The sequence below is a fragment of the Phalacrocorax aristotelis genome, chromosome 3 (assembly GCF_949628215.1).
Source record: "Phalacrocorax aristotelis chromosome 3, bGulAri2.1, whole genome shotgun sequence".
NCBI classification, from domain to species: Eukaryota; Metazoa; Chordata; class Aves; order Suliformes; family Phalacrocoracidae; genus Phalacrocorax; species Phalacrocorax aristotelis.
In genome coordinates, this window is record NC_134278.1 from 67271608 (window position 1) to 67293410 (window position 21803).

The window sequence follows — 21803 nt, forward strand, 5'->3', positions numbered from 1 at the left end:
CTTAAGAAAATCTGGATGTGAGCAGGCATGAGATGCATTAACACATTCTGTGAGTGCCCAGGCTCAATAATGACCAAAATAAATGTGAGATTGTTTTCCAAAGGAAATTAAACAAGGAGCAAGTAGAAAACATCTACAGCAATTTCACAGTAGGTAACATTGTATAGTTACTTCTATTTTTTTCCTGTTGTCATGGTTTAGCCCCATTTGGCAACTAAGCACCACACAGCCACTTGCTCATTCACTCCCCCCACCCCAGTGAGATGGTAGAGCGAATGGGAAGAGCAAAAGTAAGAAAACTTGTGGGTTGAGAAAAGAACAGTTTAATAATTAAAATAAAATAGTAAGAATAATAATAACAACAATAATAATAAAAAGCAAAATAATGAGAGAGAGAGAGAGAGGCAAAACCTGGGGAGTGGGAAAACCAACCAAACAACAAGTGATGCAACCGCTCACTACCCGCCAACCAATGCCACCAGTCCCCGAGCCACAATCACTGCTTCCCCCGGCCAACTCCCCCTAGTTAATACACTGGGCATGACATTGTATGCTATGGAATATCCCTTTGGCCAGTTTGGATCAGCTGCCTTGGCTGTGCACACTCCCTTCCTGGCTTCCTGTGCCCCTGGCAGACCATGGGAAGCTGGAAAAGTCCTTGACCAGTATAAGCACTACTTAGCAACACTTAGCAACTACTTAGCAAGAACTAAAACATCAGTGTATTATCAATACTATTCTCATACTAAATCCAAAGCACACTATACCAGCTACAGTGAAGAAAAATTAACTCTGTCCCAGCCAAAATCATGACACCTGTGAAAGCCCTGTGAGGGTACAACTGATGACATGGGGGGCTCCAGGCAGCCTGGCATTATGTGAGAGGGTCTCCATGTGGGATGAGAGCTCTGCCTGGGCTCTTTATTACTTAGGTAAGGACAGGAAGATGGGGGGATTGTCCATGATGCACAGTTACTCCAATCCCTTCTGCCTGCGAGTGGGAGTGAGGAGTGTGTTGGCTCTTCTTCTCTGATGTGAGGGATATTACCTCCTTCCATTCAGCTAGTCCTTCATCATGTTATCAAAAGGAGGAGAAAAGTTCAGACTCAGATAGGAAAGGAAAATGGAGAGAGCTTAAAATGTAAAAGATCCTCAACAGGAACAGAAGCAATTCCTTCATTCCAATTATTGACAGTTCTTTGATAATCTCACCCTTATGTCTATAAACAGAGCAAATGATTTTTTTCATCTAGAGAAATCAGTTAATCCTGCCCTGCCTCTTCCACTTTATCTCCAGCAAACCACTTTTTGGCTCTGCTCCCTTGATTCCTGTTCAGTGGAAAATCTTTATTCTCCAGATCTTTTGCACTGCAACACCCACGAAGTGTGAGAAAAGCGGGGATACTCTCCATCTAGCATCAGTTACTGCAGGAGCCCATCTACCTCTGGCAGCCAGCAGAGCTGACATGTTGAACCCTTACCAGCTCCAGTTCTGCCCTGCCATGGGATGAAGAGAATTGTCCATGGGCTGGGATTTTCTAGCAGAGCCTAAAAACACAGACTATACAACAGAAAACAGCAAATGAGTAGGTTGGTGGCATTAAACAACTTGTTAGCTTTATAGTAATTTGAAGAGAGTCTCACTCATGTGAGGAATCTTTTTTTTTTTTTTTTTTGCTAAGAAACACAGAATGTGTTACTGCAGCACTGGGCCATGTCACCACCAAAACAGCTTTCTCTGAGCCCAGCAATATGCCTTATACCGTATGCTCCCAACTGCCCCCGCAGGCTTCTGACCCATTTGCTGCACCTCGCGTTACCCATCACCTCCATGCATTTGTTTAGGTGCCTTAACCTGTCCATCGGCACAGCTGGCTGCCAGGAGCCCGCAGGGGGGAAAAACTCAGCGGGTGAGAGGTTTTGTGTCTCAGGGAGATGCTGCCGTGTGAGGCTGATACACTAGGTGGGGCGGTTGTTATGCTGATCAGCAAAAACCTGGCTCTCCGGTGCCCGATTTCTTGCCTGGATCACCCACCTGCTTGCGGATGAGAGGATTTGAAATACAGGCTTGTTAATATGAAGTGAGCAGCCCTTCTGCAGCATTGTTGGTAGATTGCCCTGGGTTGGTTTTGGCTAGGTTCTGCTCCTTCCCGGATGAAGTCATGGCAGAGTCATCATTAGTTTCAGTGTCTTTAAATGCAAACTCGGCTGTCTTTAAAAGCACGAAGCTGGAGTGGGATGGGATGGTGTGGCAGTGTTTTAAATTTCCTGAAGGCCCCCCACCCTTTTCTTTTTTAATCCATAAATTGCATATTTAAAAAGCACAAAATGTTATTATCAGCCATCGCTCTTCCCTCAGCCAAGGTAATGCTGCAAGCCTGACATTATTGGTTGTACTGGTGAAATTGGATCTCCTTGTAGTATTGATTCTGCTGTACTTTGGTCGGGGCTTGCAGGTTTTGTATTGATCTGTCAAAGAAAATGCTGAGGAGCAGGTGAGCAAGATCTGTTGTCTGTGTTGTTTGGGAACTAACAGAAGCTCTTATTCTTTGCCGACAGGCTGTTGCACACCTGGACATTGATTCATTATGAGAGATGTCAGCTTTAATTAAAGCCAGGTTTTCCAGTACTTGTACAGAGTGCTTTGACCCTGATCCACAGTAAATTCATAAAGGCAGACTTTCAGGCTGAGTTGTTCATTTATTATGTAGTCTTCTGAAAAAGAAGCCATTAAAATAATCAGACTAAAATTTTTGTATGTGCTGAACCTGAAGTAGTCTTTTCTAAAACAAAACTCAATGGGATCTATAAAATGTGTTCAGAAATACACATCTAGACCTCCACTGGCATTGTGCACTGAAATAGGTATTGCTTACCCTGATGTTTTCCTGGCCTGCTAGAGATTTAGATTTGATGTATGCAGCTCTATGGGCAGATGCAGAATCCTTTGACTGGTTTGAAAGAGCCTGAAGACAGGAATTCCTTCTCACAGCCTGAAAACTCCGAAAGGCTTTCCCCAGAAGCCTCAAAGAGATACATCCCTCGCTCTTTCCAACCTCAAAATAATTTTATGGCAGAAGAAAACTTTTGTTTTCATTTTTTCTTTATTTATTCTTGGAGGAGGAGGGCCTGGATAGATTTTTGCTTTTAGACTGTATTTCACAAAAACCGCTGCAGTAATGTTAAGTGGGTCATATACAATTCATAAGTATCAAAGATAACATCAAAGTGTTCATGTATGTTAGTACGTGTGCCACAGAAATTTTTTTCTATATGAAATAATAAAAGTATAGACACTAGATATATGGCTAAAAGTAAGCTAAAGCAGTTTTCCCATGCCATATCTCCAAATGAAACATGAAAAGAACACTCTTACTAAACTATCAAAACATTTCCAATTATTTATTCAATACTGCCTGAAATGATCATGAAAAGTGACTCAGTGAAAAATGACTGTGTCATTTTATAGAATGCAATCCGTGCCCTATAAAATTGTAGTATTAAAGTAGTATGAACAAAACCAGAAGTCGAGTAAATTACAGCTGTAAGTCCTAGCCACCTCCCACATAGATGTGCAGATGAATATAAAGGCGGGGGTGGGAGGGGTGGGGGTGTGGAAGGGCCCTTAGAGTAGTTCTTATTAGCCAGGTCCCAGCCAAGTACAAGTCTTTAGCAGTCATACTCTTCTAGCAACCACCAAGCAGCCATTGCAGCATCCGTAAGACTAAGGAGCCAAAGCTCCCTCACCCCACAACACTCCACAAGAAATGCTTGGATGCTTGGTGAGTGTCAGCCCCGATGGCTCAAGAATATCCAGGACTGCTGCAGGCTTTCTGAAAGTTTTGGGGCAGGCTGTGTTGCTCGTACAGCACGGTGGAAGACCTTCACGTCCTGGACTCTGGGGGAGGACGCATGGTGTAGTGCCATCCAGGTCTTGAAATGTGTATTTGATAATATCCCAATGTCAGGATGAAAAGCATAGTTGGGTTTTTTATTACCTGTTTGAAAATTATGCACTAAACTGTTTGGATTCAGACACAACATTTAACTAAGGATGCAATAAGTAAGGTGGCCTTCTTCACTGCTTGTCACAGCCTTAGTACAAGGTAGTATCTGAATGCGTCTTTTTAGGTTAACTGATCAGAATGCTTCCAAAATTATTTAGTTCTTGATTTGGACATAAAAGCCCATAGGATCTGTATGTTCTGGCTAAGCATATTAGAAGGTTTGCCTATTGCACTTGACTTTTCTTTCATAAAGTAGAAATGTGATCATTAGATCTGTAGTAGGAGAGTCCCTTTGTGGACTGGTCTAGTTCAAAAATTGATGTCGTTTGCTTAGTTACCTTTAAACATCATATTTTTCCAAAAGAAGCATGGCAAAATGAATACAAAGTCACAAAAAATGTTAAATTACTAAAATGTTATGGGACTTGTATAACTGCAGAGAGCAGCTAGGCTGCATGCCTGATTTCTCACACGGGTAGGCATTGACAGGATTGTTTCTTTGATTTATATGGGCTCATTGAAACGTGGGGCCAGCACAATCTTCTTTTTAGATCAACTTCATCTCTGACATATCATCTTGTAAACCACATGACAGCAGCTTCAGAGCATGTGCCTCATTAACTGATTTTCATTTGTGCTCATCATAACCACTTCACTTAATGTTGTTATCGTTGTTATCTCCTGTATTTGCTGGGCCTCTCTATGGGTTCTTGTGCTTAGTTTTTGTAGGGTTCCGCCATCCCTGACAGCCCTCACTCAGCCGAGCAGCCGCCTTGGTCTGGATTGTCCACACCACATGTGGAAGAAGCTTTTTCCTTTTGGTGTAGCAACACAACACTTTGTTTGGAGGTCCATTTCCTGGGATTGGCTGGCAGGGTTGGACGTGGGCTGGCCGAAGGGATGAGTAAGTGTACCATGCTGTCTCCTCTGCCTCCATCCGTGGAAGCCAAACAGGAAAATTAATTACCTGGATCTGTGTTATTGTTTCCACATAGGGCTTCCCAGACCACGCTGTGGTCATGCTGGCAGAGCTGCAGCAGAGAACCCTGCCGCACGGCGGCGGAGCTGAGCTTGTTGCATGGGCTCAGGGCACATACATTGGTGGATGACTTTGGATCTTTGGGAGGGTGTTTTGCAAATCAGTGTTGCTTGTCAGTGCCCTGGTCTCAGTGTGGTGTTTTATAACAAAAAGTGGAGGCCAGTTAGACTAAAATTCACCCCAGGAAGGTTCCAGAATGAGTTATGTTGAACAATTGGCAAGTACTGAGAAGAAAATAAAGCCAACAACTAAATGAGAGCAAATGTGTGGTAAATCCATTTGATTTACTTTTGGAGGGCTAAGTTGCACGGTGAAGGAAAACACTAGATATATCTTCATTTGATATATCTTGACATTGAAAAGGTTTTGAGGCTGTTTCATAGGACTGCGTTTTAGACATAAGCTAAGGAAACATGACCTAGATGTAATCTCCATGAGGTGGGTGTACGACAGTTTGATAAACTGCTCTCAGAAATATTTATCAGTAGTTTTCTGTCAGACTAAAAGGGCATCTCAAGCAGGGTCTTGCAGGGGGCAGTCCTTGGCCCAGTTCTACACAATACTTCAGTTTTGATTTGAATGTAGGGTTACGGAGTCCGTTTGCAAAATTTGCAACTATTACCAAGCCAGAAAAGTTGCAAGCATTTGGGAGGACAGCACTGGGAGTCAAAATGGTCTTCACAAGTTCAAGGAAGGAGGTAATACAGCTTTCTGTCAATTGGCATACTCCTTTGCTCTGGTTTTCACATAACCATGGCACATAAAGAAAGAATTATTGAAATCCAGGTAAAATTCCAAAGTGCTTGAGAGGTTAATCACTGTCAAGTAATTTATGCCCAATGCTAAGGTTTTCTAAGGATTTAAAATAAAGATGGTTGAAAAAATGCTTTGGAGAAATGCTGAAACTACCACATAGAAACATACCATTTCAAGTTTTCACCAAAATGCTTAGAGTTTGGGGTTTGTCAGACTTGAAGACTGCAGCCTGAGAGGACAAGTAGAGAGCAGAAGGTTTGGGAGATTAAGGCTGCATATGATTGTGCCATACACCCACACTGCTAAACTGAAAGCAAATTAGAGGATGGGAATTATCTAAAGACAGTATGCCTGTGCGTGAAAACCAAGATGGAAAATGGGGAATAAGAGGAATAGGACAAAACAATCTTCATTGTAATCCCATTGTCCATGCTGACTGCAGCGGCAAAAGAAAAAGATATCAGCAGTGAAATAATTAGCTATTTCAAATTCATTACATTTTAATAATTCAAACAATATTAATAATGCAGTTAAGAATATTTGAAATATATTTTTGTCAGGGACCTTCTGTAACGTTCTCTTCCTCACTGAAGCAAGGGAGCTTATACTTCTCACCACCTTGCAATGGAAAGAGAAGGGCAACGCAGCTCTAAAATACCTAGCTGCCTTTTGTAACAGCTTTAATGAGCTTTTTCACATTGCTCTCAAGAGGGCAGCTTTCCCTGCATTTCTAAATACGATCTCTGGGCAAATTCAAGCAGCATGTTCCTGATGAAATTTTGTTATTTTTAGAAATAAACGAAGCAGGATACATCATTTCCCCTCCTACACTTTTGTTGATGCTTTAATACAAAGACCTGTGTTCAGAAGTTAATTACAGCATCTTAGATTGCACACCAAATAGGCACTGCAACTGCAAGTGAGTGCTATTGTAAAGGGAAAAGAAAAGGAACAATGCCGTAAAAATGTTGCTTTGGAGTTCTTTTTTATGTCTGATTACCACCCCAGGAAAACAGTGCTGACTTGTTTGCCGCAAAAGGGATTAAACTGCCTCACATGACACCCTGGGAATGGATGCCCAGGTGAAAGGCATGTTACAATAAACAGAGTATTTTGGGTAACATCTAGGGAAGGAAAGAAATATCACAAACCAACTTGTCATGTGTATGTGGCCCGTTTGAACTTTTATGCAACCTTATATGCGGTTTCACTTAGGAGGAGAAACTGATAATAGAAACAGGAATGTCTTTGATTTCTTCATCTGCTTGTACACCGAGTTCTGTTTCCCTGAAGACAGCAGGAGTCATACAAGAGGACATATTTCATTGCCCACAGCTCAGTCTTTCTCAGCTGGCATTTGGTCCTTAGGTTTTTCTTGGGATGTTCTTCCAGAGTTTCCCTGGCTTCATTGTTGCCTCCTCACTTAAATTCTCTGGTCTTTCTGCCCTTCTTCTCCAGACACACATGCTTCTGGGCAAAGCATCCAAGCAATTTGAACCAGATTTATAACAAGTTGTTGAGTTCATCATAATACAGCTCTCAGCAGTGGAAGTTTTTATGTTGTATTAACAGTAGTTTACCCTCTGGCTCGATGATGGAGTGAAGCACTGTTAGAGTTTTGACTCAGAATAAAAGGTTCAGGGTGCTGAATTACCAGCATTGGTACCTGAAATGACTCTGGGGTTCCATTTTCCTTCTGCTATACTGGCCAGCTATGGTCTAGTGAGAGTATAGCCTATGGTGAGACAGCTGCGCCCTGAGCTGGAAAACATTTACCTTGTCTGTTCATTCAGCAAAGGCAAGCTCTCTTTAATGCATATTTTCCCAACACCTGTATATGGCACATCTCCAGCTTGGCAATTTGTCTGATGTGCTTTGCTGATCTCAGTTCAGCTTGGTGTTTGTCACACAGATTTTGCAGTAAGTTCTGGCAAACATATTAATTATCACATCACAATAAAAATAACTAGTGCTGTTAACTAGCCTCTTTCAGGGCAATTATATATTTTATAAGAATTAAAATATACCTGTCCTTTCATTACCTTTGAGGTGCATTTGAATATCTGTTTTGTTGCTGGTTTTAGAAAATCATCAAGCTGTACAAGGTAAAGTGATCCTCTATATGGTATGTGAAGCAGTTACGGATAAGAGTAGCCAAAGTCAAAGACAGAGACATTTATGTGGCTGACAAGTTAAATTACACATACACCAACGGACAAATGATTCACCACACTTTGTGCACTTGAGAAGGGACATCAGGCTCTGACTATTAGCCATTGAAAAGAAATATCCTTTGGTGCAAGTGTGAAGCACCTTGTACTGGCAGCATCTGGAGCTGTGATTCTAGGCTAGCTGGATTCCTTGAGCAGGTTGATCAAGCAGAGGAAGTTCTTATTCATAAATATCTCACTTTGAATCAGGAAGTAGCAAGTGAAATAGACACAGGGAAAAAGGTGAGTGTTTTGTTTCAGGGGTCTGTGCTTGCATGACATAGAGGGACCTGTTCAGGCACGGTGGGCATGCCTCACTGTTACACAGCCCATTCAGCTTGAGCTCCTGGCCATGAGGGAGGAAAGTAATCTCTGCAACTCCATGGAAACTCAGGGGCTGAAGTAATAGTAACCCTAAGCTTGAAGAGATGAGACATAATTCCATCAGGCCTCGTAGAGATACCAGTTGCTCATATGGACACCATAACCTGGGCTATATGTGGGTAAAGTGAATCCCTTCTATGTGGAATAGAAGTTGCAATTAAGTGAAAGTGCAATCCCAGTACAGTAATGTAGAGAGTAAATTTATATATAAGTATAGATAAATAGGTATTTTTTAAACTCACTTGGGAGAACACACTCAAGCAGTGTCCTTTGCTCTGCTTAACTCTGCTTTACTCTGCCATTCTCCTTTTCAAACACTACAGAACATCTGGCAACACCTAACAGTGCTCCTTTATTTAATGGTAACTTCTGGCTGATGGATTTTACTTTTTTAATGTGCAGTATGGAGTACAAAAGCAATGCAGGTTAACAGTGAGATCTATGTGATAACCAGCAAGACCTCAGGGGAGGAGACAGTAAGGTAACAAGCTGAAGTTATACCTCTCTGTAGTGGATCTTGTCAAGTGTCTCCTGTTTGTTTCTAATCTATGTCTGCTCAGTTTTCTGTCTCATGAACCAAATTACAAAACACTAACCTCTAAAGAGTCAGTCAGGTTTGCTGGCTAAATGTAGACTGCATAATGTACAGTGCATGACTTCATGGTAGCGGTTGTTCTTCAGCCTTCAGATTTTGCAAGACTTCTTTTTCTTTCTCAGTATTTATTTGTTCATTTTCCTATGGACGGCATTTGACATTTAAGTGATAATTACCTAGCTCTCACTTGCCTAAATTTCACTTTGACTGGGAGAGAGGGATTACAACAAATGATGATGAATATCTCAAATGCACTCTTCTATTCAATTGCTTAAGTCTTTCTTCATGTGTTTTCACTCATACCAATGAAAACAAACTGACGTACCCAGAATCTCCCTTATCCTTAACATAAGCCTGACAACATATTTGATGTCCAGAGATGAAGCCCTGACCCCACTGAAGTGGAAGTTTTGCTCTTGGCTTCACTGTGAGTGGGATGCCACCTTAGATCCTCAGAATAGGATATATTGTTTTTCCTTGGTTTTCCTTCACTGTATTAGTTAGCAGATTTTAAGGCAAAACAAAAAGAGCTATGTTTATACCTCTCCGTAAGGTTAAATCTCTTTTTACTGTACATAAGTTTATAAGAGAGAAACCTGCAGAACACACAAGAGGAAAAGTGATGGGCAGAAGGTAGAAATCAGGTCCCAAGATAAAGAGCAGGGTAAAATGTTTTGTAAATCTATTACTAAGGCATGATAAAAGTTTTGGTATTTCATTTCAGCAAGGATAACAAAGACCAGCCTTTTTACATAGATTCATAGCACCAATGCCAGAGATGTTGTTAGGTCTGATTTGTGCAATACAAGCCCTTAAATTACTCTCATTTACCCTTTTGTTGAGCTCAGTAACTTACGTTTGATTGTTGTCATCCAGAAAGACATCCAGTCCTGATGTGATGACCTCCAGAGACAGAAAATCCACTGATAGCCTTGGCAGCTTAATCACATTTGCTGTTGCAATAGATACTTGTTTTTTTTTTTATTTGAAACTGCATGTTCTCAGTTTCCAAGCATTGTTTCTTACTGTAACTTTCTCTGCCGGACTAAAAGGCCTTTTGTTTTACTCGGTGCCTTGTCCCTTATGATTCAATATGTGTTTTCACTTTTTACACTGCAATAACTGGCTGAAGCATTTTTGCTCATCTTAGCCATCCTCCTCAAGCTGAACACTGAGAGCGAGGTGTTGCTGCACCAGCCACAGTATGACTGAGCCAGAGCCAGAGATCGAAAACTGGCTGTCCTTGTATCCAGAGCTTCAGTTTTGCCTTTTTATAGAAAAATCTGTCCAAATACAAATACTGCATCTAGTCAAATATCATGATGGTTTCAGAACATTCAAAGATGTTCCCAGATTTTCAAAGCCAGAACATTTTATAAACAGGCTTTGTAATTGTCTAGCCTAGGTGTGGAAAACCTGCAGCCCATAAAATGGGGTTTGAGTCGGGGACTTTATTTCACAATGTACATATGGACACAAATTTTCTATTCCTTGTTATTATCAGATAACACTGAGGATTATGTTAGCCTGCTACCTTACAGTTACACTCAGTAGTCTTGTTTTGCCCTGATTTACCCTATTTCCTATGCCTGATTTAGCCTGGCACTCTGGGTAGCAAAGGCCATGCTCTGAGGTAAGGTTTCGGTTGGAACTCATTTCTGTTTCCATAGGAATAGTAAGGCGTTTCAATACACTTGTTTGTGATATTTAAAGAGAAAAGGGGAGAGGTTATTTCAGTTTGCTTGACAGAATTCACTTATGTGAGCAATAGGTTACATTAATGCATGAACACCCATGCCAGAGATTGCAAATGGCCGTCCAGGTCTGGTAGCCTTTCTCCCAGAAGAACACTTACCCAGTCTCCTATGACAGAGAGGAAGAGATCTCTTCTGCACTTTCCCAGATCATAGCCTGAATCCATTTAGTAGCCATTTTCTTTTTCAAGTAATTTTCAATTCTGAGAGATTGTTAAAAGCAAACAGAAGGGCGCTTTTCGTTTCTGAGGACAAATACTTGACGGTTCAGTGGAAGATGTGTGGCAGTTTCGGATCCATACCCCTTTCTTGTCTTCCAGCCCCACTTGGGTCTGGTACCTGACAGGAACTGAGAGTTTACCTTCCAGTAAGAGAAGAACTAGGAGGACTAACCACAGCCCAGTTTGTGTATGTACCTGTGCCCGTGCCCGTGAGAGAGAGGGATGAGGGAAGAAGGGGAAGTGGTACAGAAGTAATGGGATAGGAGAGAGCACAGATGAGTTTGAGACTTGTGGCATTTTTAACGTCAATTAGACCTGACTCTGAGTAGATTTAATTGCACTCTGAAGACAGTAAGCCTGCCAATAGTTCTGGGCTGGTTTAAATAGTAGTAAAAATGCTTAAAGCCATTAGATGTCTTGTTTCTGAGGCTCGCATTGCCAGATGTGCGGCTGTGCTCATGGTGGCAGCAGCAGACACTTAATATATATTTACTTTTGGTCGTGTCAGGGCATGGCATAAGTTGTTCCAGCATATCCAAGTCCAAGAAGTCCTCTGAAGATTTCCAGGGCTAGGTAGGCAGTTAGGCATGTGCAAAGCTGCCTGACTCCATAGCAGGATCAGTGGGAAAACTAAAGGAGAAAAACATATGTTTGTTCTTCCAGACTTTTCAAAGTGTCCCTTTCATTATAAATAGCTGTTCTCTCTGGATGAGTGACACCAAACATGTACCACACCTCTGTCTAGATATGTGTTTAGTAAAAGCAGGGATTCAGTAACAAGTTAGAATTTACTTAAATAATCGAGCATTTAGAGGCATTTTTCTTGTCCTTGGTTTTATCTCCCACTAAGCACCCCTCTTCATGATATGCTGAAACCTCCTTCTTGACCTCTCCTCATGTCCCTTCTTTCCTCGCTCGCTGCCTTTGTGCCTCCCCTCACTCAGCCCTGCCACTGTCTCTGCACTATGCTCAACATATGCCCAGCCCCTTCCTGCTCCCTCTGAAAACCCATCTGTGCTGTGAAACTCCCCTCCTACAAGGACCACACATGGCTGTCTGGATCCCACTCTCTCCTTGTTTTCTATCAGTTTAAATCTGTTGACTTCGGTGGTGTTGCTTCTCCCCTTGCAGCTTTCAGCAAGAGTCAGAACCTCTGCATCTGTCTGGGCTGTTCAAGGATAAAGTCTTCCCAAGGAACAAAAGGCTCCTGTTTGCTCAGCAGAATAAAGCATCCTCTGCACTTATAGAGGTATATTAACAATATTTCTAGATTGAACTGTAGCTTCTTCCCAGGCAAAGATCATCCTTGTTACTGTCCTGCTCTCAAACTCTTACGCCTCTGTGAGATGGGGAAAAGGCATTCAGCAAAACCTTCTCCTGGTGATTCTGGGAATTGTTGCTGAGGCTTAGGGAAGGCTTCTGCTACAGGTCAGTCCTGCCATATGCTGAACCCTCAGCCCTAACCCAGGGAAACCTAATTCCATGCTTATGATTCAGGCCTTTGTTGCTGAGGCTTTCCCTTTTGCCCAGCAATTTTCAAGAACGTGCCAGAGGTGAGATGGTTTTCATATACCTAAAGCCTGAAGAATGCAGCTAACAACTGTGTATTTATAGAGGTGTTACTAATGAAGGATTTTGGTGCATTCTGTGAAGCATCCTTTTGCAGTAAGTGGCAATCTTCATTACCGACTGAAAAATTAGGATTTGTCTGTAGCAGAGCCCAGATCTTTTGCTGCCATTCCCATGCCTTCAAAGTGTCCGTCCTTCCCTCCCTCCCTGTGAAACTGCCCCACCACTGGTGAAGTGTACTTCACAGAAGGAAGCACCTTTTGGAGGGCCATGGACCTCTTGTACTCAGCCTGGTTGTTGCCCTGGGACTTAGTGGATATTTAGAAGAATTGCATGAAGCTGTATATTTAGAATGTTGGCATTGACTATACAAACCCACAGCATCTAAAAACAAGTACAGCTTCTTCCAGAGACACCTGCATGATGGTTTCTGTGTGGGAAGAAACAGACACAGTGAAAGGGAAGCGAAACATTTTGCCCAAAATGGCATCCTACGGAGTCAGATCTTTGCAGTGACAAATCTGCGCTGAGCTGAGCCAGATTTCACATTTTCTAAATGTGTTCTTAGGCGTCTTTGTCATGATTGGAAACACCACAGCTGAAGCTGTACATCGATTCTGCAGGTTTGTCAACTGAAAGTGGTTTTGATGGCTGGGCGCTGAGGTGTCTGTTTAGCCGGCTTTCTCTATTTGCTTCTTACCTGGGCAGATTGCTGTGCCTCTGTGAATCCTCATCGATTTTCCCAGGAGTGAAATGTCATTACTGCAGCAGGCTGTGTACTTCAGGTACATTGAAGAACGGGATCATTAGGGTTCTGTGTCATTAGCGGTGCTTCTAATGCACCCCATAATGCTTTCTTCTCTAGGAGGTGGCACTGATTATCTGAGTTAGCTGCTTTATTGGCTCTTAACACTGTACCACCAGGGTCTCGCACAACCTCCAGCGTGTTTATCCTCACACAGCTGAGGTGTGGGGACTGAGCGTGGTATGAGCCGTTCCTGTAGGAGGTCAGATGTTGGAGGAGCTTGCCCGAAGCCATTCAGAAAGTCTGTGGCTGAGCAGGGAATTGAATCCAAGTCTTAAGTGCCTATGACCAAAATGAACTGTGAGCCAAGGCCACCTCATAGCTGAAGAAAACTGGGATACAGGTTAATGAAGTGTGAGATTTTGGGAAGGGGAGCAGAGAGCTTTGGACCTGTGCAGACCTGATCTTCTCAACCCTTACCCAAAATTGCCCTTAAACAGACTGAGGTATTTTGGTGTCATGTAAATATGAATTGTGATGGGGTTGCTCTGTACTCACAAATTAAATAAGTTTATGCTTGGACTATATGTATATTTAACCTTTAAATAACAATTGCAGTCAACTGTTCAGCCCCACCTAGTATCTGTATCTTTCTTTTGCCCATGTGCAGTCAGGGAGACATTGCTTTAATTCCCTAATAATAGCATCTGATCATACATGTTTGTTAATGTCTATGCAATAATCTAATTACCTACAAGAAAAGAATAAGTTATGCATTTTGTAAAGTTATCTGATTTTGGAAGGTTCCTGGTAAGATATTTTCTGTTCAAATGGAAGAGATTTAGGTCATGTATCATATTAAGTTTCCATTTATAGTTAGCTTTCAAGAGTTAATAAATGGTTACCTGTCACACAGCCCTGATGAAGCACCCAAACTCAATGCTTATCAAGCTGTTGTAATTGGTACTTCCCATACTCTAGTTAGCACCTTACAATCCTGATCCTCAGCTGACTGGAGGCTGTGACTATATCAGAATTGCATGTCAGGATGGGATGTGGGTACATATTACCATCTTCCAGAGCTTCTTTGGAAGGAAACTTGCACATGCAAGCAGTATGGGAGCTGTGGTGTGCTTCCGTAGGTCTTCTCATTTGCCTGGCTGGGGGACCAGCACCCTGAAGGACGCCATGAAGCCCATCTGCTTGGCAAATGGTGTTCAGCCATTGTACCTACACTGGGACCGGCCAGCCACATAGAGAGAGTCACCATCTGGAGCTCTTCATTGCCCTCAGGTCTAAGTAGGTGCAGCTTTGCATCTTCTTGTGGGTTCTTGGGATCTTTGGCACAGGCTATTGCCCACCTGTATCCCCAGCCACAAGCGTCTGTACTGGTTTCCTCTAACTGCAGCATTGCCTGGTGGCTGCTCAGGTGCGTAGCTCTGCTTTCCCAGCCTAAATGAAACTCAAAGGAAACTAATTGGATTCAAAAACGATCTCTCTTAGCTTTAATCAGCACAAGACACTTGCTTACTTGCTAGGATTTAAGATATGCATACACCCTTCTGCCCTGTGGTGGCTTTGACACCGACCCTCGTGCTGTTTGGGCTCAGTCAGACGCCTGTAGGTTTTGCAGCTCTGCAGAGCCCCATCTCCAGACCAGGGAATCTCTTCCTTTTACGCAAGCAGCTTGCTCTTCCCTTGGTTGGCTCCATAGTTAAGCAATTGCATCCTGCCACAAAGGCACAATCCTCTGCTCTTCTCTCCCAAGCAGTCTGCTGGTGCTGCAGTACATCCCCCAGCTCTCTCCAGGATCTGTGGGGCTTTGAAAACCCACTAAGAGCCCTCACTTTCTCTCCAGGAACCCAGCACTCTCCAAGCAGCTACCTCCCACAGAGGAGTTAGAGAAAACTGGTCACATGTATCAAGTGGCCAACTCACAGCCTCCGGTTTAGTGCTCCTTTGCAACTAGATTTCATCAGATACACGTTAACCGATTACATAAATTGGCACATTAATCAATTGTCATTAACTGATACAGAATCTAGCAGGTGAATAAACTCCTTATTGATCATTTTTAACCCTCTGCATTGGTGTGGTTGTAGCTCTGTGTGACATGTATTCATGCAATGTGCTTATGAGAACTTCTATTTTTTATAAGCTCTTTATAAGCTACTTATAAATAGAAGCTTAATATGAAGTGTGACAAATTTCTAATCTTCAGTCTCTCCTTAGCCCTCCAAGCACTTCCTTTCTGGAAATACAGAACATATCCAGTATGCCCTAGATATTCTCCATTCTTGCTGATGACTTTAGCTCTCAGCCATTGATTCTCTCCACTTCTTAATCAGTGTAAATAGACCAGTGCTGCAACTCTCTATTTATTTAACATTTAAAAAGGACAAATAAGATCAAAGGGGCGGTGAAGGGGTGATGAATGGAAAATGTACTTTTTTGCTCATGTGCGCTGAGGGGGTTCATGTCAATATAATACAGACACAAAAATCTGTATTTCTTTTCCATTGCAATAAAGAAGATTGAAGTAGCTGAGTGAATTATTTACAAGAAGGGAAAAATATTGAGAAGATACTGTGTGGCATTTACGTAGTGTCAGTACTTTGTGACATTCTCTTTCACAAAAAGCAGTATGTGTAATGGTCTCCCTTCCACCACTGCGCAAACACTGTGTCACAAAATGCCTTATTTAGGGTTACACAGCAAATCAGTGCCAAAACAGAGGATGGAACCCAAATTTCCTAGTACCCTCCATGTACTGCTGCTGTTCACTTGCTGCTGCCAAGGGAGAGACTGAAAATAAGATATTTTTTCATTTATAAGGAAGAAACTCTAGAAGTGTAGGGGAGAGAAATATTTAGGAGTCTATACTGGTTTGGTTTGTTTGTTTATTTCTATGGGGGGAAAGCCTGTGCATCTGACACTCAGGTGGTGTGGAAAATTTAGAAGTAATACCTGTTCACCTCAGCATATACCATTCAGATTTTGTTGAGTCTAATCCCTCCAGCATCCAGTCTATTTTTACTTTGACTTTAAAAGAAGTAAAGCCCTGTAGTTACTTTTCACCCTTTCCTTGCATTCAGCTATGAACAGTATAATTATATTGAATGTCTCCAGGCAATTAATATATTGACATGCATTTGCAGATAAGCAAATCTACTGTGTTTCTCACAAACCATAGGGAACATCAGGTGCAGAACTTGTAGGATTTAAAGCACAGCCAAAGCTAATGGCTGCAAACTGTAATCTAACCTAACAGTTTCTCAGCCATAGATTCCTCCCCCTGTTTTCTCCTTAAAACTTTTGCTGTTCCGTCACTGATAAATCACAGCACTTTGCTCTGTAATGTATCCCTTTTTTATTTAAAGTTTTGCCTTCCTACCCATTAAACCTTTCCTCCTTAGCATTACTTTTACTTTTCAGAAACATATATTCCATATTATAGGCTTGGAGTTCTTTTGTTTTCTCCCCAAAGAGGTAAAACCCTGGGGAATTTAAGTATCTACTTGATAGGCTCACACAATCTTAATCAGCCTATAATGGAGCTAATGGCTGTTTGTCATCCTTGGAGATATAAATTTCCTGGTGATGTCTACTGCAGTCAGTGCATGAAGTATGCTCTGACTGCCAGCAAGGTCTAATAACCAGAAGGGCAGCCAGCTTCATTAACGAGAGCGAGACTGAGACTGTACCGGCTGCTTTTTTGGGGAACTCTGCTTTTTTGAATACCAAGGGGGGGAAATGGACAATGCTGGTAAGTGAAATAAAACAGATCTTCATTCTTAGTGGAGCTGCAGGGTTTGCTTGTCTGTCTCACTTGCTGCAGGAAATGTGTTTCTTTAGCCTTTGTGGCTTCTTCCTTTTCAGCGTCCTTTATTAAAGCAAATTTCTGTGTAAAATATGACACACTTAAGTTGTTAACCCTTTAGCAGTCTGTTTTTTCTGCTTTAAGTCTGTGTTTCCTGCAAATGTGAACTTAAACTGTAGCATAGGATCTGCCTTTTCAGTGTTATTTCAGAAGCTATATGCAGGAAATGTGGCAGGAAGGGAAAAATTTGTATACTTTAGTAAGAAAATCTCTCTCACAGATTGCAGTAGGTGTGGATAGGATAGGTAACTAATAAAGCTAACAAAAAGTAGATAATGCATGTATCTCACCTGTCTTATTTTAAGCTGTTTCTATTTTCTCCATATAATGCCTTGCTCTCTTTTATATTTAGTACACAAAATATTGAATATATTTGCAATTTTAATTGTTTTCTTTGATGTTCCAACTTTAGATCATGCATTTTCATGCCAAATAATGCACTTCATGGTTTCTAAGGAGTTCTAATACCAATGTTGCATCTGTGGTGAAATGCATTATTTGCATTTCCCTTTTGCATTATCTTGTAGCACTAAGCAGAGCATAAAGAGACCTCTTTGGGATGGATGTTTTGCACGTTGCTTTGACTGCTGTAAAACTTGAACATGTCAGTGTCTCACTGATTTATTGGTATTAGTACAATACATACTAGGACACAGAATCCGCAGTAGATGCAGTGCCCATTGAAACCTGCTCAAATCACCAGATTTGTCTAATGTCGACCTTAAAAGTGATGACCACCTCTAGAGTGTGTGAAAAAAATATTCTACAGTAGATTTCAGCAGTGATAGTATATGAGCAGATTATTTCTGTGGGGTTTTGTGGGTGGGGGGGTTTTGCTGTTGGTTTAATAATAATAGCAAAACTCTTACTTGTGTCCGTTAAGCTGTCCAGGTCAATCTTCTCTCAAGTGTATTGCTATTGACTTCTGCAACAAACAGATTAAAGGGTCTTGCTGCTTTTATTTCTGTAAAGCCCAAGACAAAAGGAAAAAAAAAGGTTTTCCCAGAAATTAAAATGTTGGCATCATGGAAAATTACATTGCTAGTACCTATGAACTTAAAAACTGACATGGTCCTAGTATAATGTTCATTTTTGAGAAATAAATAACATTAGGAATACTGTTTGCACTTTGTGCTTTGGCCAGCTTTTAAGAAACCTCCATATAATAAATTATAAAAATGTGTGCTCGATATTCCATGATGAGGCAGAATTTTCTGGTCAGAGACGAAGGATTCATGTTCTCCAGCACAGAACGCCTGTGGGCAAGAGACACCCTGGCAGGCAGAGCTGCTAATTCCTCCAGGTTTTTAAACTTCCCAGCATCAACAACTAATACTATTGAAGTCTTGACAGAGCTATCACTTTAATCCAGCTATAAGAATCTGTTCTGGAATGAGTCACATTTATTTTAAAGGTCAGTTTTGGGGGGGGTGAAGAGGGAATCTAGTATCTGAAAACCATAGAAACAGTTTTTCCTGTGTGTATATATTTTTTTGCCTTAGGAAGATTCCGATTTGGTTGCTATCTGCAAAATTTGGAAGTTAAACTATGTAAGGCTTTGCTCTCTGCACAACTTTACCAACTACTCTCAAAGCCTATTATAACACCAGTTTGCTGAATAACTCCAGATAATTTTTTTAAAAATGCAGAAACAGTGACCAATACTTTACATTTTTTTAGAAAACACTGTAAATACAGGTGAAATTAGTTAAAATAATCCTTTTGGAAGGAGAATTAAAAGCTAGTTGTAAAAAAAAAAACAAACCAAAAAAACAAAAACCCAAACCAACATAACAACAGATAGAATTAAGCCTTAGTGAGGATGTCATGGCAGAGGGTAAGGCCATGCTCCAGCTTCCACCGTGGTTACCAGTGAGCTTCTTGCTGCCTGTGGTTAGCCTGGCCAAACCCCCAGCAAGCTTGAGCCCCGCACGTGGCATGGGAGCACTCTCTTCTCCAGGCAGCTCTTCCAAGAGTCCAGCGATTCCATGCTTTGAGCAGTGTAGGGAATAAATCCCTTTCCAGGAAGTCTACAGTGGGCTGGGTGTGCAGCGGTATTTTTGGGGCTCTTCATCCCTAATTGCAGCCAAATGGAGTTGGGTGCCAATGTGGGGACCATGCAGTTGAATACCTCTGTAGATCTGGCCCGTGCCCTCTGACTCCTACAGGGATGCGAGCACAACTTTGAAAACCCACGTGGTGTAATCTGGGTGCTTAGGAGATTGAACAGAAAGGAGCAGGATATCTGCACCCATAAAACTAACTACCTAATTAGTTTGTTCTTCGGCAGTTCACCAACTGAAATGTAAACATGCTAATGTACACAAACTGGATACCTGCCTGAATTCTTCCTAAAGAAATGCTATTTCTGGTGATACAGAACTGCAGAATATTAGCACAGCTGCGAGTTTCAGCCACCAAGTGTTGGAAATAACAATTTGGTTATCAGTGTCAGTGAATCAGGCCTTTGTTATTAAATTCATCATGCCGCCAAAGAGACTTTCAAAGTCAAACCATGGATAATTGTTGGGCAAAACTCCATCTTCTCTTCTGCATAACAGAAATATCTCTGTAATTCATCACTCATCTTCTGTGCCATCGTTACAATAATTTTCTGGCCAAAACTGTTATTTAAAAAGATCAGTGTTGCTAATAGGTCACCTGCGCACCCTTTAGCTGTTTTGTTCTGTGCTATTCCATGGTTTTAAGAATCAATGTTTTAATTTAAAAAGTCTTTTCCTTTAAATGTCAGATTGCTTATATTTTTAATCTGTATACAAAGGCAGATCCACATCATCATTGTCTCGTGTGTTCTTTTAAAAGCCTTTCCTGGAATAATAATAAAATATTCATCTATCTGTGTATGGCACATCAGGACAGTTCTAGTTGTATTTTTTTGCCTATTTTGGCATCAGCTGTTTCTGATGGGATGGCTGCAGGTATTCAAGTGCAAGGATGCCTGCCACTACAGGCAGGGGAGGGTGGGCGGGTGGGCAGCAGCCCGCTGTCTGCCTTCACTGGTAGGCCCTGAGCTCTGGCTTTGCTGCACGTCTGCTTTGGGCCAGACACATCAAGCCCTGCAACAGCAATGATGTAATAAAACTGGCTTTAAAAACCAAGGAAGGGCTGAAAATAACTCATGGGAAAGAAAGTTAATATAAAAGTAGCAAGAAACTTGCGGTAGCAGGAAGAGGGAAGCTGCGGAAACAGACGTGTTCCCAAGTGATGCTTTTTGGGGGGGATTTCCTGTAAGAAGGAGTGAGAGCAGCATCATTTCTTTCCCTAGAGCTCCTAGACAGCCGTGTCCTGCCTGGGCAGGCGTCTCACCTTAAAGTGGACAAGTCTCACACACTCATTCATACCCAAGGAGCATGCCAACAAGAGGTGCCAAAAGCTGAGGGGGAGGGTTCTCATCAGGGTGAATGGCACCATAGCAAGGTGCTGTGTTGTGCATACTATAACTGAACAAAAACAGGAGGCCTTGTTTCATGTTTCTTGGGGATTTATATGACTTCTTTGCACTTGGAATATTGTTTTATTAGTAATGAGGTAGCTGTGGTTAATTGTTACCCTGGATTATGCAGGCTCTACAGCTGTGGCTGCAGGCTATGCCTTCTGGTAAATAATCTGTTTTAAAAGGACTGGAGGTCTTGCACATTGAATATCCTGTCTCTGAGTAACACATCGAACTTCATATTTGAGCAGTAATGAAACTTAGAACTTTCCATGGAAGCAAGACTATTTAACCTGAGGCCTAAAATGTGGTTGGACAGGGTGAAGAGCAAGTGTTGGTTTAGCCGCCTTCTGCACGATATCACATGTGGCAGGAAGGGTAAGAGACTTAGGAAGCTGTTTGCTGACTGTAATTCCCTTGCTTTTTGAAGTAACTGGTTATTTTTGTCTTTCAGTAAGTCAATAGGACTTACTTAGCATCCTTTAAAAATAAGACTGCTGGGATTGAATGCTGGTTACGGATTTGACCTTAGATACTTTGCAGTCTCTTACCTGAATTCAAGGCAAACAGGGTGCATCTTTTTAAAAAGTAGGGGAGAAAAACATTCAGGTAGTTAGAAGAGCAAGCTGGGAGGTAAGCTTTAGATTATGATCCTGGTTTTCTCATCAACTCACTGTGTTCAAAACTCTCTGATGTGGCCCAGGTGATCTGTGTGCAGGATTAGGCTAGATAACCACCTCAGTGTGTTTTAAGGTTGCCTGTTTTCTTGGCCACCTGTGGCTTAAGCTTGGCTGAATTGTCTCTATCAATTTGGAAACCTACTGAAACAAAACCACTTGCAATGGAGAAAGTGATGATGTAACAGTGGTTTTGTCAGCTCTTGACACGTATGACAGCTCCAAACTCCAGCAGCAAAATCAGCTGGGTCCTGCTGGCAGCTTCTGTTTTGATCTTTGATGGTGCCTTGCCCAAGTGACTTGTGTATGTGTTCTTGGGGTTTTTCCTTCTCTTGTTCTCTCTAACAATTGGAAGATGTTTTTGGATGGGACAACAGCATCTCCTTCCTCTCCCCCTCACTCTTATGTATAAGTTCACTCATTGTCCTTGAAAATTGTGGATATCATCAGTGACGCCATGTTGACTTTTATTGGGTTTATATGACATGTTCTATAGATCACAAAATGGTTTG

General features: G+C 41.8%; 1 protein-coding gene across 3 annotated transcripts in view; it reads left to right on the forward strand.

Annotated features, from left to right (window-relative positions):
* The window catches only part of PHACTR2 (phosphatase and actin regulator 2), a 143561-nt gene that overhangs the window by 13243 nt on the left and 108515 nt on the right, over window positions 1–21803 (forward strand). The window contains exon 1 of one of the 3 annotated variants that reach the window (XM_075087812.1): window positions 16997–17046. The exons of the other annotated variants lie outside the window; for them this stretch is intronic. Coding sequence (XP_074943913.1) covers window positions 17034–17046 — 13 coding nt within the window. The 5' untranslated portion in view covers window positions 16997–17033. Of the gene's footprint in view, window positions 1–16996; window positions 17047–21803 lie in introns of those variants that run through there. 3 annotated transcript variants of the gene reach the window in all.